Source organism: Rattus rattus, chromosome 16 (genome assembly GCF_011064425.1).
Source record: "Rattus rattus isolate New Zealand chromosome 16, Rrattus_CSIRO_v1, whole genome shotgun sequence".
NCBI classification, from domain to species: Eukaryota; Metazoa; Chordata; class Mammalia; order Rodentia; family Muridae; genus Rattus; species Rattus rattus.
The window spans coordinates 13,915,349-13,928,550 of NC_046169.1; the positions used below are offsets into that span (position 1 = coordinate 13,915,349).

Consider the following 13,202-nt stretch of genomic DNA (forward strand, 5'->3'; position numbering starts at 1 on the left):
TTTTCAGGGCTTGGATTGGAACCCATGAATGCTAGATAAATCCTGAATCACACCCCCAGACCCTCCTTGGGGAGTTCTAATGAGCCACACCCCAGCCCCTCACTGGGGGATTCTAGGCAGAGGCTCTACCACTGAGCCATGCCCCCAGCCCCTCACTGGGGGATCCTAGGCAGGGGCTCTACCACTGAGCCACGCCCCCAGCCCCTCACTGGGGGATTCTAGGCAGGGACTCTACCACTGAGCCACGCCCCCAGCCCCTCACTGGGGGATTCTAGGCAGGGGCTCTACCACTGAGCCACGCCCCCAGCCCCTCACTGGGGGATTCTAGGCAGGGGCTCTACCACTGAGCCACGCCCCCAGCCCCTCACTGGGGGATTCTAGGCAGGGGCTCTACCACTGAGCCACGCCCCAGCCCCTCATTGGGCTGTGCAATTCTATGCAAGGTGTTTTACCCCCAGTCTCCAATACTTCTTTTGCCCCCTCCTCTTACCAAACAGTACTTTCTCACTCAGGGCATAGACACTCCCCATTGCCTATCTTTGGGAAATGCAGAAGTCCCCTCAGATGGAGAAAGGGGAAATGTGGGGCCCTAAAAGAGGTGAGGCCGGGACTCTTAAGAGGAGTGGCCCCACGCCTGCCCAGAACGAACTGGAACTGTGGGTTCCAAGGGTCGGTCTTCTAGATGCCTGTGAGCAGGCACAGACAAGGAGCCCTGGATGGTCACTGAGGACTAAGAGCTGTTGGGACTGAAGGATGAGAGAACCAGCGGAGGACAGGAGTCCCACGTTAGCTGCTCGAGGCCTCTGCCTTCCTCATAGCTCAGCAGGGACCGCAGATGGAGGAGTTTACATCTGCTTTCTCTCAGGGTTTCACAACTAGCTGGAATACGTCAAGGGTTAGTGTGCTGGGGCCGAGAGAGACGGTCACCAGTGTGGTGACATTCAAGCTAGAGACCAAGGGGTCATCCGTGTGAAGTCTCTGCGTGGCGCTGCCCTCCCCACCACACTCGCTATTACTCAACACCAGGCTTATTCCAGACAGTTCCACCCCAGCACTGAGACCTTCTCCCTGTGAGTGACCGTGCCAGCAGCCACCACTGTCTGTCTTTCTCCTTCCCTGCTGTTCACGAGCTTGGCCTTCTGAGCCAGGCTTCTGTTGCACAGCATGGCGCTGCTCACCCACAGTGGAGACTATACTATTTTTTTTTTCCTCAAAATTCTTTAAGTCTAAAGAAGTTTTACAGAAGCACTGTCCCGGAGACTGGTTAGCAGAGTCTCTGGCACGAAGGTGTCCACTGACATCACTTCTGTTTCTTGTTCAGGCCTGGCACGGGACAGCCTATTACAGGAAGACACTCTTAGGTCCATGGAATCCCATGGACAACTGCCTGTCTTCTCTAGGCAGGGGCGGCAGGCTGAGCGGTGCAGACCTGGGCACTTGAGCACACGCTCCCCAGAACTGGGTTTTGGAGAGGTCTCAGACAGTGGCATCCAGGAGAAGGGAAGCTGAGTTCCAGAGCAGACAGGCGCCCGTGCCTCACGTACAGCCCCTGTCACAGACAGAGGCTGCTGGGTCAAGACCCCTCCATCCCGGCCATCTTTTCCGATGCTTGGGCTGCCTGGGTGGGAAGAAGCAGGAGGTGGAGTTGGGCCTCTGTGTGGGCGGCCTGGACCTCAGGATATGTCCAAGGGTCCAGAGACTTTGAGGGTTTGTCCCGAGTTACAGATAGGCTTGTCCCTCAGCACAGATAAGCATTGCATAAAGCCCTGTGACCATAGGGCCCTGTCACACTCGCCACTGTGTCATCCCTCAGCCAAGGTCACAGTTGGCTGGAGCGTCTAAACGTCCTCCTGAAACTCGGAGATGTCAGGGTGGTGGGTGTGCCCTCCTCATACCTGAGTGCACCTTGCTTTGTCCCTGCCCCTCCCCAGCACTGCCCTGCAAGTGACTGGGTGTCAGCTGCCCTGGCTCCTGCCCCAGACAGTCCTGCCTCCAGACAAGCCTCAATGGTTGCCTTTCACAGGGTAGGGTGGGCGACAGGGCACTTGGACAATGGCATTTGTTGTCCAGGACCAGGACACCGCCTCCCCCAAAAGACATGGCTTCTTGCCTGGGTCCCTCCGGGAGTTGCCTTCTTTCCTCCACGGGATGCCTGGTTGTACCAAGCAGGGACATCCCGGTGCTGCTGCCTTCTTGACCTTTGACCTAAATGTCACTGTGCAAATAGGAAAGGAGGGAGGGAAGGAGGGAGAGAGGGGAGAGGGGAGAAGGGGGAGGGGAGGCTCCCTGAGCGGCACAGCTCTGCCTGGCCTTGTTCCGCCTGTGTGCTAAGGCAGTGTGCTCAGCATGACAGTGTTTGGGGGGGTGTTAATCATGACATGTGTTGGGCACATGGCCAGGGTGAGGCACCCTGGGGTAGCTGGCAAGGTGAGGGGGGTCAGGTCCTTTGAAACGATGGTGGAAGCTAGGTAGGGCATCCCTGGACTCAGCCCCATTTCCTGTTTTCTGTGTAGGGTAGGCTTGTCCCATGTGTGAACCTCAACATGGGTCCACCCACGTGATAGGCTCCACAAGAAGTCACTGGCAAGGTCAGCCAGGCTGCTCTTAAGTACCAGGTTTCCTCTGAGCCCCATGTCCCAGCCACTCTGAGTGCAGTGGATAGGTCTGGTGGCCTTGCTGGACCCCAGAAACTGTCTTGACTCGTTTAGCTTCACCTCAGCCCTGACCCTTTGGAAGATAAGGGAACTGAGGCCCAGAGAGGGGTGGCAGCGACAGTCCTTTGCTACCTTATCCATGAGACCAGCTAGTGAGGTCCAGCCAGCGAGCTTCCTGGTAGCTGTTGTGTGACTCTGTGAACAGCATCTCCAGGGGACCAATTGCTTATGTATGTGATGGGGACACAGCTCAGAACCCCAGTGCCTGGAGCCATGATCTAGAACTGGCTCCCAGCACCCTTTCCCCACTAGGCTGTGTTCTGCTGGTTATTGAGCAATCAAAGAAGTAAACAGGAAGGGATGTGGGACACTCGTACTGAGGGGTTCCTGTGTATGACCAGAACCAAGGAGTCTTCAAGCCAGAGCATCGCATACTGAAGACACATGATATGGAGTTCCAAAGAAACCAGTCCCTGAGAGGTGTCAGTTTGCATCAGGGCTAAGGTTTCGGGTATTCTCCTGAAGGAGGGCCTGCCTGACCCCACCTCAGGTCAGGAAGTGCCAACAAGACCAGTGCAGAGGTCCATCCATCCATCACTGGATACAGGAAGTCTTCCTGGTGTGGCTGATCAGAGAGAAAAGACCTCCCTAAGAGACACAAAGGGTGAATGGATCTGTTCCCAGAGCCACGCCAGGAAGTAGCAAGAAGGACTGAGTGGATGGTGGTCACCCACTGCCCGCCTGCTCCGGGGATCCTAGGTTCCTAAAGAGGAAAAGCAAGGCTTCCAGGGAGCAGGCAGAGCATGGGCCAATGCCAAGGAGGCCCTGCAGGTGCATAAGGCTCAAAAGCTTTGATTTCAGCCCCTGTCATCCACATGACTCCTCTGTCCTACCTGGAGCTGGAAGGTGGCAACAGGCTGGCAATTCAGAATATGAGCTGTGCACACTGAAGGCTGCCCTCGGCCTCTCTTACGGGTGCAGAAGGGACACAGGGAGCTTCAGGACAGAGCCCAAGTGCCCAGAGCAGTGGGCAGGGAGAGGCTGAGCCCCAGGGACACTCACAGAGTCTGAACCTCTTGGGCATGTTTTGCCTGCGCGTATGTCTGTGCAACATGTGAGTGCAGTGTCCACGGAGGCCAGAAGAGGACGCCAGATGTCAAGAACTGGAGTTCCAGTTCACTAGGCATAGTTGCCAACAGAAGCAGACAGAACCTTGCCGCCAGAGGCTGGGTGTGGTTACCCGGTCTGGATAAGATCATGGGGGTCTCCTGCCCCATTCAGGAGGGTCCCACAGCAGTCCTGAGTAGGAAACACCCACTTGGCTCACACCTTGGCAAGTTTCCTGTCACACTCATAGCGAGACCACGTGCTCATTGCCCTGAATTAAAAACAAAAGCACCGTTTACGTAGATCCCACACAATTTACATGCACTTTGCATATTCTGGTCGGAATGCAGTTCTTGAAGTTTGCAGGTTATGAAACTGTGTGAGATACTGCAGTGCCCTCCTCCACCCCGCAGCCCAGCCCTGCTGGAGATGCACACTGTGGTACACCCCAGGGCCCAGCTGCCTCTCTCCTCCCTGCCTTGCTGCCTGGAGCTCATCCTGTGGGTGTCAGGGCCATGTACCCAGCACAGGACGCCATGACTGCGTAAATGTCTCACAGCTGAGGGACGTCAGGCTCTTTCTCATTTGTGAGGATCAAGAGAAAAGTCCCCAGGTCAGGTGTGGTACACACCTGTCACCCCAGCACTCCAGAGGCTGAGGCAGGAGGATCACACTGAGTTCAAGGTCAGCCTGGGCTACATAGTGAGACCCAGCTCCCCTCTTTTAACTCAAAACACCAGAAAGAAACCTTCAGTCTGGATTGCATGCAAAGGTTCAATACCTGTCAGCCCTTGGCTAGATACCCATGGTACCAAAATGGAAGCAGAGCTCTGAGAGAGGCCTGAACTCTGGCAGGGTCAGGCCAGCGAGATGCGTCCTTACAGAAACATCCCTTGTGCTGCCATCATGGGGTCTAAAATATAGGCACAGTGGTGGCTTGTCGGAATGCTGGTTGGTCCCATAGCAGAGGGCCCATTTCTTCTTCAGGGCCCTAAGCCTGATGCCCTGTAGGAGCCTCAGGGGGCAGCAGAGTTCAGTCCAGCCCAGCTTGGAAACGGTGGCTCCCTATGTGCTGCTGCCACCTGCTGGCAACTATCAGAACAGCAAGCGAGAAGTGTGCTCCCGCTGGCTCCTTGGTTCCAAGCCATACCCGTTCTGGAGTTGGTAGGAATTCCGGGAAGCTGCTGCAATCTTGCCTCCCCTTGTCACCCCACTTCTGGAGTCCATGCTAGACTATTCAGACCCAGAGAATTTGGTCCCTGAAGCTGAAAGCAGGCCAAGCTGACTTACTGCCCATCTAGGTGTTTAATGAGTCCGTTAACTAACTGGGCTGATGCCATGTCTTGGTGACTTGGTATCCAAGTACACAAAGTTTGTCTGCTGAGGCTATGACGAGGGAGAGACACGAGGCACATCGGCCACCCCATAGCCTCCTGCCCCTTGAGAAGTCGGGGGAGGGAACGGGCCTCTTCTGGCATGCCTTGAGACAGAGAGTCCCACGGGCGCCAGCTGCCCCTTTCCTGATGCCAGGCTGCTGACTTTTTATGGCCACATGTCTCAGAGAGCACAGAAAATAGCCCCTTGTGTTTGGTGATGGGGACAGGGCTGCCTGGCAGCAGACAGCCGAGGAGGATATCCTGGGGAGGAGGGGGGAGGAGTTGGTGTGAGCTGGCCCAGCTGTAAGGGTCTGGCTTACGTGTGATCTCGATACGGGGACTGCACTCCTACCCTCGAGCCCACTGCTGACAGCCAAGGTTTCCCAGGACTCCTTTTGCCAATGAAAGTCACTCTGACACCCAGCAAAGAGGGCCCTGTACTGTGCCCATCCAAGAGGGAAAAAATGACCATCAAGTACATGTCCACTTGTGGGGGAAATCTTAAAATAGCCAGAAACTTCAAGCAACAGAGGCATCCATCAGCAACTCGTTAGAAAATGTCACTGCATCACTAAGGGGTATCCCATGAAGGGGGGCAGGGCAGTGGGCCAAGAAGAGTGCAGCCACATCAGCTCCTTGTAGATGCATGGGTCTGACCAGGCACAACAAAGCTGGCGGCAGACAGTCTGGATCTTCTGAGAGCGCCCCAAGCTTTTGTCTGTTTGCTTGCTTCATTTGTTGTTCGTTTGTTTTGAGACGGGGTTTCTGTCTGTAGCCCTGGCTGTGCTGAAACTCGCTCTGTAGACCAGAGCAGCCTCGAACTCAAAGATCCATTTGCCTCTCTGCTTCTCGAGTGCTGGGATTAAAGGCAAGCCCCACCACGTGGCAAAAGTGCCTGGTTTGGCCAACAGTGAAGTATCAGGACTGAGGCAGAACTGTACCAGGGTCCCCAAAGCTAGCCAACCCCAGCATCATGGACCTAGGGCTCTGGGAGAGTCCTTTTGGTCCCTGGCATCATGGGGCTGGTAACTCAGTGTGTTTCTGTCCCTTCTCGTGCCTGAGAACTTCTTTTTTTTTTTTTCTGGAGCTGGGGACCGAACCCAGGGCCTTGTGCTTGCTAGGCAAGCACTCTACCACTGAGCTAAATCCCCAACCCCACCTGAGAACTTCTTTCTTTCTGTGACATTAGACTTGTCTGGCATCCCTGGGCCACCTCAAATCCATTGTCCCCAATCTCATCCCTAAATCCATTGTTCCCAACTATGTCCCCAGGTCCTGCTTCGTTGGTGGCTTGTCCAGGCAGGAGGATCTGGGGCGAAGGTGGCCTGGGCTCCAGAGCTTGGGGTCTGGTGGGAGGATCAAGACCTCTCTGGGCAGCGAGTCACAGGTCAATGGCAGTGCAGAGAGGCAGACCTGTAGCCCTCAGATGTGTTCACACACATCTGTACAGAAGTACAGTGGAGGGTACTTGGGACAGGGACAAGGACAGGGTCAGCTAGGTGGAGCATCCTTGACTGTTTCTCTCTTCCCCAGGATACCGTGAGGGCCTTCTCTGGAAGCGTGGCCGGGACAACGGACAGTTCTTAAGTCGGAAGTTTGTGCTGACAGAACGAGAGGGTGCTCTGAAATACTTTAACAAAAATGACGTGAGTCTGGCATGGTGCGAAGGGTGACCTTTCCATGTTGGGTCCTGGCCTCCGCTGGGTCTGCAGGGCTGGGGACTAGCCCTTCTACTGGAGCGTGACTGCCTTCTTTCAGTGCTACCCTGTTAGCCTTCCCAGGGAGCACCCCTCATGGTGGATCCCTCTGGGGAAATACCACCAGTGTATGCGTTCACACACTAACTGACCCCTGTCCCTTCCTGGAGCCTGGGTGGGTCCTGGGAAGCCTGAGGCTCCCCCTATCGTATGCGCCCAAGACAGACTGGGTCAGCTGTGTGACAGTTTCAGGGTGGGACCCACCTGGAGGTGGATGGCTGCAGCCTTGCTGTGGGACTGGCTGGATAGAGGGATGGAAGGTGTGTCCAGCTCTGTGGTGCTGTTGGCCAAGATGGCCGCTTCCTCACCTACTTTATGTGTGGGGTACTGTCTCAGAGATATTTAGCGATCGCCGTAGGGCCACACAGCCAAGTGCGTAGTGGCCCTTTCTCTGGGTCCCTTAACATCTAGAAGGGGCCATCTTTTGGGGAGGGGGACGATAAAAGACATGCCCGGAGACTTGCTCTGATTTAATATCTGGCTGAGGGACAGGGATGGCACTAGTCACCCAGTTCCCTGGAGCTGGCCAGGACCACTGAAAAACCTGCCTTGCCTGCAGGTGACCTTGACGGACTGGTCTGGCAACAGTAAACCGTAGCTAGGATTGCGGGGGTCTTGGTGAGCAGCCCTGGATCACAAGCTCCAGACGCACAGGCAAGCAAGAATTGCATCAGGACAGGACTAAGAACACGAAGGGTTGCAGATCAGGGGAAATTTTTACCCAGAGACCAAGTGTCCTTTAGTCTCCATCACCCAAGGAAGTAGAAATTTACCTTTCAACCACGGACCAGGAATCTGGGGGTGGGTTAGAAAGGTTAAGTAACTTGCCTGAGGCTGCACAGCTCGCACAGCAGGTGTACTGCTAGCCTCCTTGTTTGGAGCCTGGCGCTGTCCGGGATTCCCGCTAGCCTTCCTTCACAGGCTAAGGAGCCTAAGGCTGTCATGAAGATTGAGCACCTGAATGCCACCTTCCAGCCAGCCAAGATCGGCCACCCCCACGGCCTGCAGGTCACCTACTTGAAGGACAACAGCACTCGCAACATCTTTATCTACCACGAGGATGGCAAGGTGACCTGGGCTGGCCTGGGAACGGTGAACAGTAGCTAGGATCCTGGGAGTCTTGGTAGGCACCACTGTTGGTGGGGAGGGCGAGGCAGTCCACCCCATGGAGGGGCACTAATCCAGTCCTCTGTGCTGCAGCCATCTCTGTATGGGCAGAAGGATAGCCCAGGCAAACACTAGAGCCTATATACTTTCTGTGTGTGTGTGTGTGTGTGTGTGTGTGTGTGTGTGTGTGTGTGTGTGTGTGTGTGTGGTTTGGGCACCATTTGATGGGAAGTTTAATGGTCTCCCACACTCCTGTTCCCCTGTGCCCTCAGACCTGGGATGTCTGGACTCACGTTGTGTTCAGGGTCTGTGTCCTGTGACTACGTAAAACACTAGTGGGATCCAAGCCTCTCTATCCAGTACACGGTCTCAGGATACACAGCCGTGTTTGCCTGTAGGGCCAGTGTCCACCCCAGCTCCAGGACTGTCTGGACATCTAGGGACATGGATGGGCTGTTTTGGGCCTCACCTCTTCCTTCCCTGCCTTAATCCAGTCTACGCTGCTTTCTGCTGTGTAACACATCCTGCAGTAGCTTTCTGAGAAGACGTGCCTGGGAGGTGAATGGTCTGAGACTCCCCCCACCTCTCTCTCTCCTCCCTCTCTCTCTCTCTCTCTCTCTCTCTCTCTCTCTCTCTCTCTCTCTCTCCTCTCTCTCCCTCTCTCTCTCTCTCTCTCTCTCTCTCTCTCTCTCTCTCCCTCTCTCTCTCCCTCTCTCTCTCTCTCTCTCTCTCTCTCTCCTTCTCTCTCTCCTCCTCTCTCTCTCTCTTTTTCTCTCTCTCTCTCTGTTCTCCCTCTTCTTCTTCCTCTCTCTCTCTCTCTCTCTCTCTGAATCTCTCTCTCTCTCTCTCTCTCTCTCTCTCTCTCTCTCTCTCTCTCTCTCTCCTCCTCTCCTCTCTCCCTCTCTCTCTCCCTCTCTCTCTCTCTCTCTCTCTCTCTCTCCTCCCTCTCTCTCTCCCTCTCTCTCTCTCTCTCTCTCCTCTCTCTCTCTCTCTCTCTCTCTCTCTCTCTCTCTCTCTCTCCCCTCTCTCTCTCTCCTCTCTCTCTCTCTCTCTCTCTCTCTCTCTCTCTCTCTCTCTCTCTCTCTCTCTCTCTCTCTGGAATTTGACCTCTTGCTCACTGCACTTTTCCCAGCTTGGACCTCTGCTTTCTCATCTAGTGACTCCCGTCCACAAGGCCCGTGGCTATTTTCCTTAATGACTTCTTCCCCCTCTTCTTTCTGGAAGCTTTGGCCTGCAGATGTCATGCTGAGATTTCTCTAACTCATTTATCTTCCTTTGCGCTTCTTTTTCGTTCCTTTGTTATTTTGGCATGCCTTTGTGGCACATGTGTGTGGTTTTTTGTTTGTTTTTTTTTCATGTGTGTGGGTACACGGATTTGCAGGCGTGCATGCATTTGTGTGGTGGTGGCCCAAGCTTCATGCTGGGGGTCTTTCTGAATCACTCACCGCTTAACGCGTTGAGGAAGGTTCTCTTAGTGGAACCCAGGCTCTCAGCCTGCTTGCCCTGGGGATCCTGTCACTGCGATTATAGAGAAGCCACCTGCAGGCCCTGAGGGACCTAGACGGGCCCAGTTGGGCGCATATACATTTCATCTCATGTGCAGCTGGCCTGTAGCTCTCCCAGGGCTCCTACCCACTCATGCCAGCTCATCTACTAGCTAGCTTCCAGCCCATGGCTGTTCTCTGTGTCTTGTGGATTTGGATTTTTTTTTTTTTTTATGAGTACACTGTAGCTGACTTCAGACACCAGAAGAGGGCATCAGATCTCATTACAGATGTTTGTGAGCCACCATGTGGTTGCTGGGAATTGAACTCAGGACCTCTGGAAGAGCAGTCAGCACTCTTAACTGCTGAACCATCTCCCCAGTCCCCTGGATTTGGGTTTTTTTTTTTTGGTTCTTTTTTTTCGGAGTTGGGGACCGAACCCAGGGCCTTGCGCTTCCTAGGCAAGCGCTCTACCACTGAGCTAAATCCCCAACCCTGGATTTGGGTTTTTAATAAACATCTCTCAAGCATGGGTGGGACATAGTGGCACTTGCTTTTGATTCTAGCTCTTCAGGGCTGAGGAAGCAGAGGCAGGCAGATCTCTATGAGTTTATAGGGCACCCTAGTGGCCAGCCAGGGATACACAGGAAGAAGCTGTCTAACAGGGAAGAGGGTGTCTCAAGCGATGTTAGCTGTTTCCAGAAAGATCTGGCTCAGGGTGTGAGAGGAATCATTTCACTCCAGGCCAGCTTTATGGTTTTTTTTTTTCTTTTTTTCGGAGCTGGGGACCGAACCTAGGGCGTTTGCTAGGCAAGCGCTCTACCACTGAGCTAAATCCCCAACCCCCAGCTTCGTGTTTTTTAGGAGGACATGAGAGACCTCCTGTTTCTAAGACACTAAGCTCTTCCACAGTGGGGATCCCAGCATTCCCTTCTGCTCTCCAAGAACAGCTGTGGTGAGCTACAAGGGTGACATGCTTCACCCTTGAGCACTCTGGGGGAGGGCACAGACATCAGTGGGATAGAACCCACTGGGGGGCACGCGATGGGGAAGATAATGTTCCGGAGAGCACAGGGAGTGTGCAAAGGCCCTGGGGCAGGAAGAAGTGGGATCCCACCCAGGTACAGGTTCTAGAATACTGTGGAGAGGGCCAGGTCCCAGGTCTCACAGCCTTGTGTGTGTGTGTGTACAGCGTGTGTAAGTGCAGGCACACACATGCCACTTGCTGCGTGTGGGTGTCAGAGGACAACCTTGGGTATCGGTCCTCACCTTCTATCCCATTTGAGATGGGGTCTCTTTGTCTCTCACCACTGTGCATGCAGTGGGAGGCCCTTGCACTGGGATTACAGACGTCTGTTTCTACTGCAGCTGGCTTTACATGGGTTCCAGGGATTCAGATTCAGTTCTAAATGCTTTTGCAGACAGCGCCTTACCTTCCGAGCCATCTGCCTAGCTCTACTTTTTTCAATTTTCATTTTTTTTTCTTTTTTCTTTTTTTCGGAGCTGGGGACTGAACCCAGGGCCTTGCACTTGCTAGGCAAGCGCTCTACCACTGAGCTAAATCCCCAACCCCAATTTTCATTTTTTTTTAGACACGAGGTTTCCCACTGGCCTGGATTTAAGTGGTTAAACTAAGTTGGCTGGGTATCAAGTCCCAGGGGATCCTCCTGTCTCCCCCGCCCCAGTGCTGCGACTACAAGCTCATGCCCCCACACCAGGCTCTGGGGTATATGTTCTATACCTCACATTTGCAAAGTACATGTCTTAGCGACTCAACCAACATCCCAGCCCAGAACCCAATCTGAACTGGGATGGGAGAGCGGCGAGAGGAGAAGGAACCTGGGGCTTGGTAGGGTAGGTGGGAACAATGGATAGGCCCAAGGCTAAGTTCCTAGTGCCCTGGGTCACCTGTAGGGAGAAAGCTGCATCCTCAGAGCCAAGGGTTTGTAAGGGTTGATGCTGGGGTAAGCGTGAGCCATTGCAAACAGCATGAAGGGGATCAGCCACGGGAGGCTTCAGGTCTGTCCCACAGCTCAGGGAGGGCAAGAGAGAGGGGAGACTAGGATGGAGAGGTTCAACCAACTTCTTCCGCAGGTGGAGGGATGGATGGGACCAAAGAGGAAGTGGGTAGGACCAGTTGTGAGTGGGAACATGTGTGGCAGCGGTAGTGTCCTAGGCTGCAGAGGAGAAGCCCAAATAGGCCATGCCCAGGGAAGAGAGGCTGGCGACAAATGCTGGGTTCTGCTTCGTTCAGGTGTTGGCAGTGATGTGGATTTTACCAGAAGCGCCGGGAAGTCAAAAATGGACAGGTTCTGAGTGAGGCAGATGGGGGTCCCCGTGGCGAGGCAGCAAGGAGGGACCCTAGTCATAGCTCCAGGCCACTGTGGACCCCTGCCAGCACTGAGAGACCCTAGATGTGTGCAGAGAGAGAGAGGAGAGAGAGAGAGAGAGAGAGAGAGAGAGAGAGAGAGAGAGAGAGAGAGAGAGAGAGAGCTGTGATGCAGAGCTCAGATGTCAAGCCCACCCAGTCCCCTGCCTCAGCCCGATCCTGGTCACCAGACTGCCCCATCTTGGCACAATGAGGGAGTAGGCGGTGGGGGGTCCATCCCATCCATCCTGCAGTGCCAGCCCAGGTGAGGGGACCTGTGGAGGAGACCGAGGCTCAGGAGCCATCACTCACTGCAACTTCGGCCCTCAGGAGATCGTGGACTGGTTCAACGCGCTGCGAGCAGCCCGCTTCCACTACCTGCAGGTGGCTTTCCCGGGAGCCAGTGACGCAGATGTGAGTGGATGTCCCCAAGTCGCCCTGCTGGGTAGGGGAGTGGGGAGGTAGCCATCCGGGGTGGGTCACAGGACTGAAGAAGGGCATCAATAGACCCGCTAGAAAGGCAGCAGGGTTGACTCCTTTCTGGGGTTGGAACCCAGCTGTGCCATGCTGTGTGCAGTCCAGGGAATGACACAGGGGGGGGCCTCACCACCATCTGTTCTGTCCCAGCTGGTGCCCAAGCTCTCTAGGAACTACCTGAAGGAAGGCTACATGGAGAAGACAGGGCCCAAGGTAGGTGAGAGCAATGTGCTTCTAGGCTTGTTCAAGGTCGGCCATCTTGCTTTTGCCTGTCTCGGGGTGGCTTGGGGTTAGGCTGGGTGGCTGGCTTGAGGGTCACTAGGTCACTAGACTCACTGGGCACTGATAGAGTGCCAGCATTTTCCCAGATGCATCTCAAAGTGTCCTGGGACTGCCCACTTTGTCCTATGGCCTTAAGCTTCAGGGTGGTTCTTGAGGCCCCTCGTCTGTGCTCTGGTGCTGGGATGAGAACCCAGGATCTAGGAGAGTGACCTGGTTGCTTGGGTCAGCCTGAGCCTCCAGCCCTCCGGCCCCTCTAAAGCGGGGACCTTCACGTTTGCTCTGCAATGTGAAAGTGGTAGATTTTAACCTGAATCTCAGGCATGGCCAGAGTTCCTCATGCATGGTTGGCCAGAGTGGTGCCCTGTGAGCCCTTGCCCACTGGGTGTTGAGTGGTGGTCTCCTGGGGCAGAGGTTTACCTTGGGCCTGCTGACTGCTCACTATCCTCTCTGACCCATAGCAGACAGAAGGCTTCCGGAAGCGCTGGTTCACCATGGACGACCGGAGGCTCATGTACTTCAAAGACCCCCTGGTAAGGAAGGTCTGGCTATAGTCCCCTGACTGGCCTGTTTCAGGGAATAGGACTGGGATT

The 13,202-nt window shown here is 54.8% G+C and overlaps 1 protein-coding gene across 1 annotated transcript in view; it reads left to right on the top strand.

Annotated features, from left to right (window-relative positions):
• Positions 1–13,202, top strand: part of Adap1 (ArfGAP with dual PH domains 1) — a 53,411-nt gene that overhangs the window by 38,462 nt on the left and 1,747 nt on the right. The window contains exons 5-9 of the mRNA XM_032886440.1: positions 6,671–6,783; positions 7,816–7,962; positions 12,184–12,267; positions 12,481–12,543; positions 13,071–13,142. Of these exons, the coding sequence (XP_032742331.1) occupies positions 6,671–6,783; positions 7,816–7,962; positions 12,184–12,267; positions 12,481–12,543; positions 13,071–13,142 (479 nt within the window). The remainder of the gene's footprint in view (positions 1–6,670; positions 6,784–7,815; positions 7,963–12,183; positions 12,268–12,480; positions 12,544–13,070; positions 13,143–13,202) is intronic.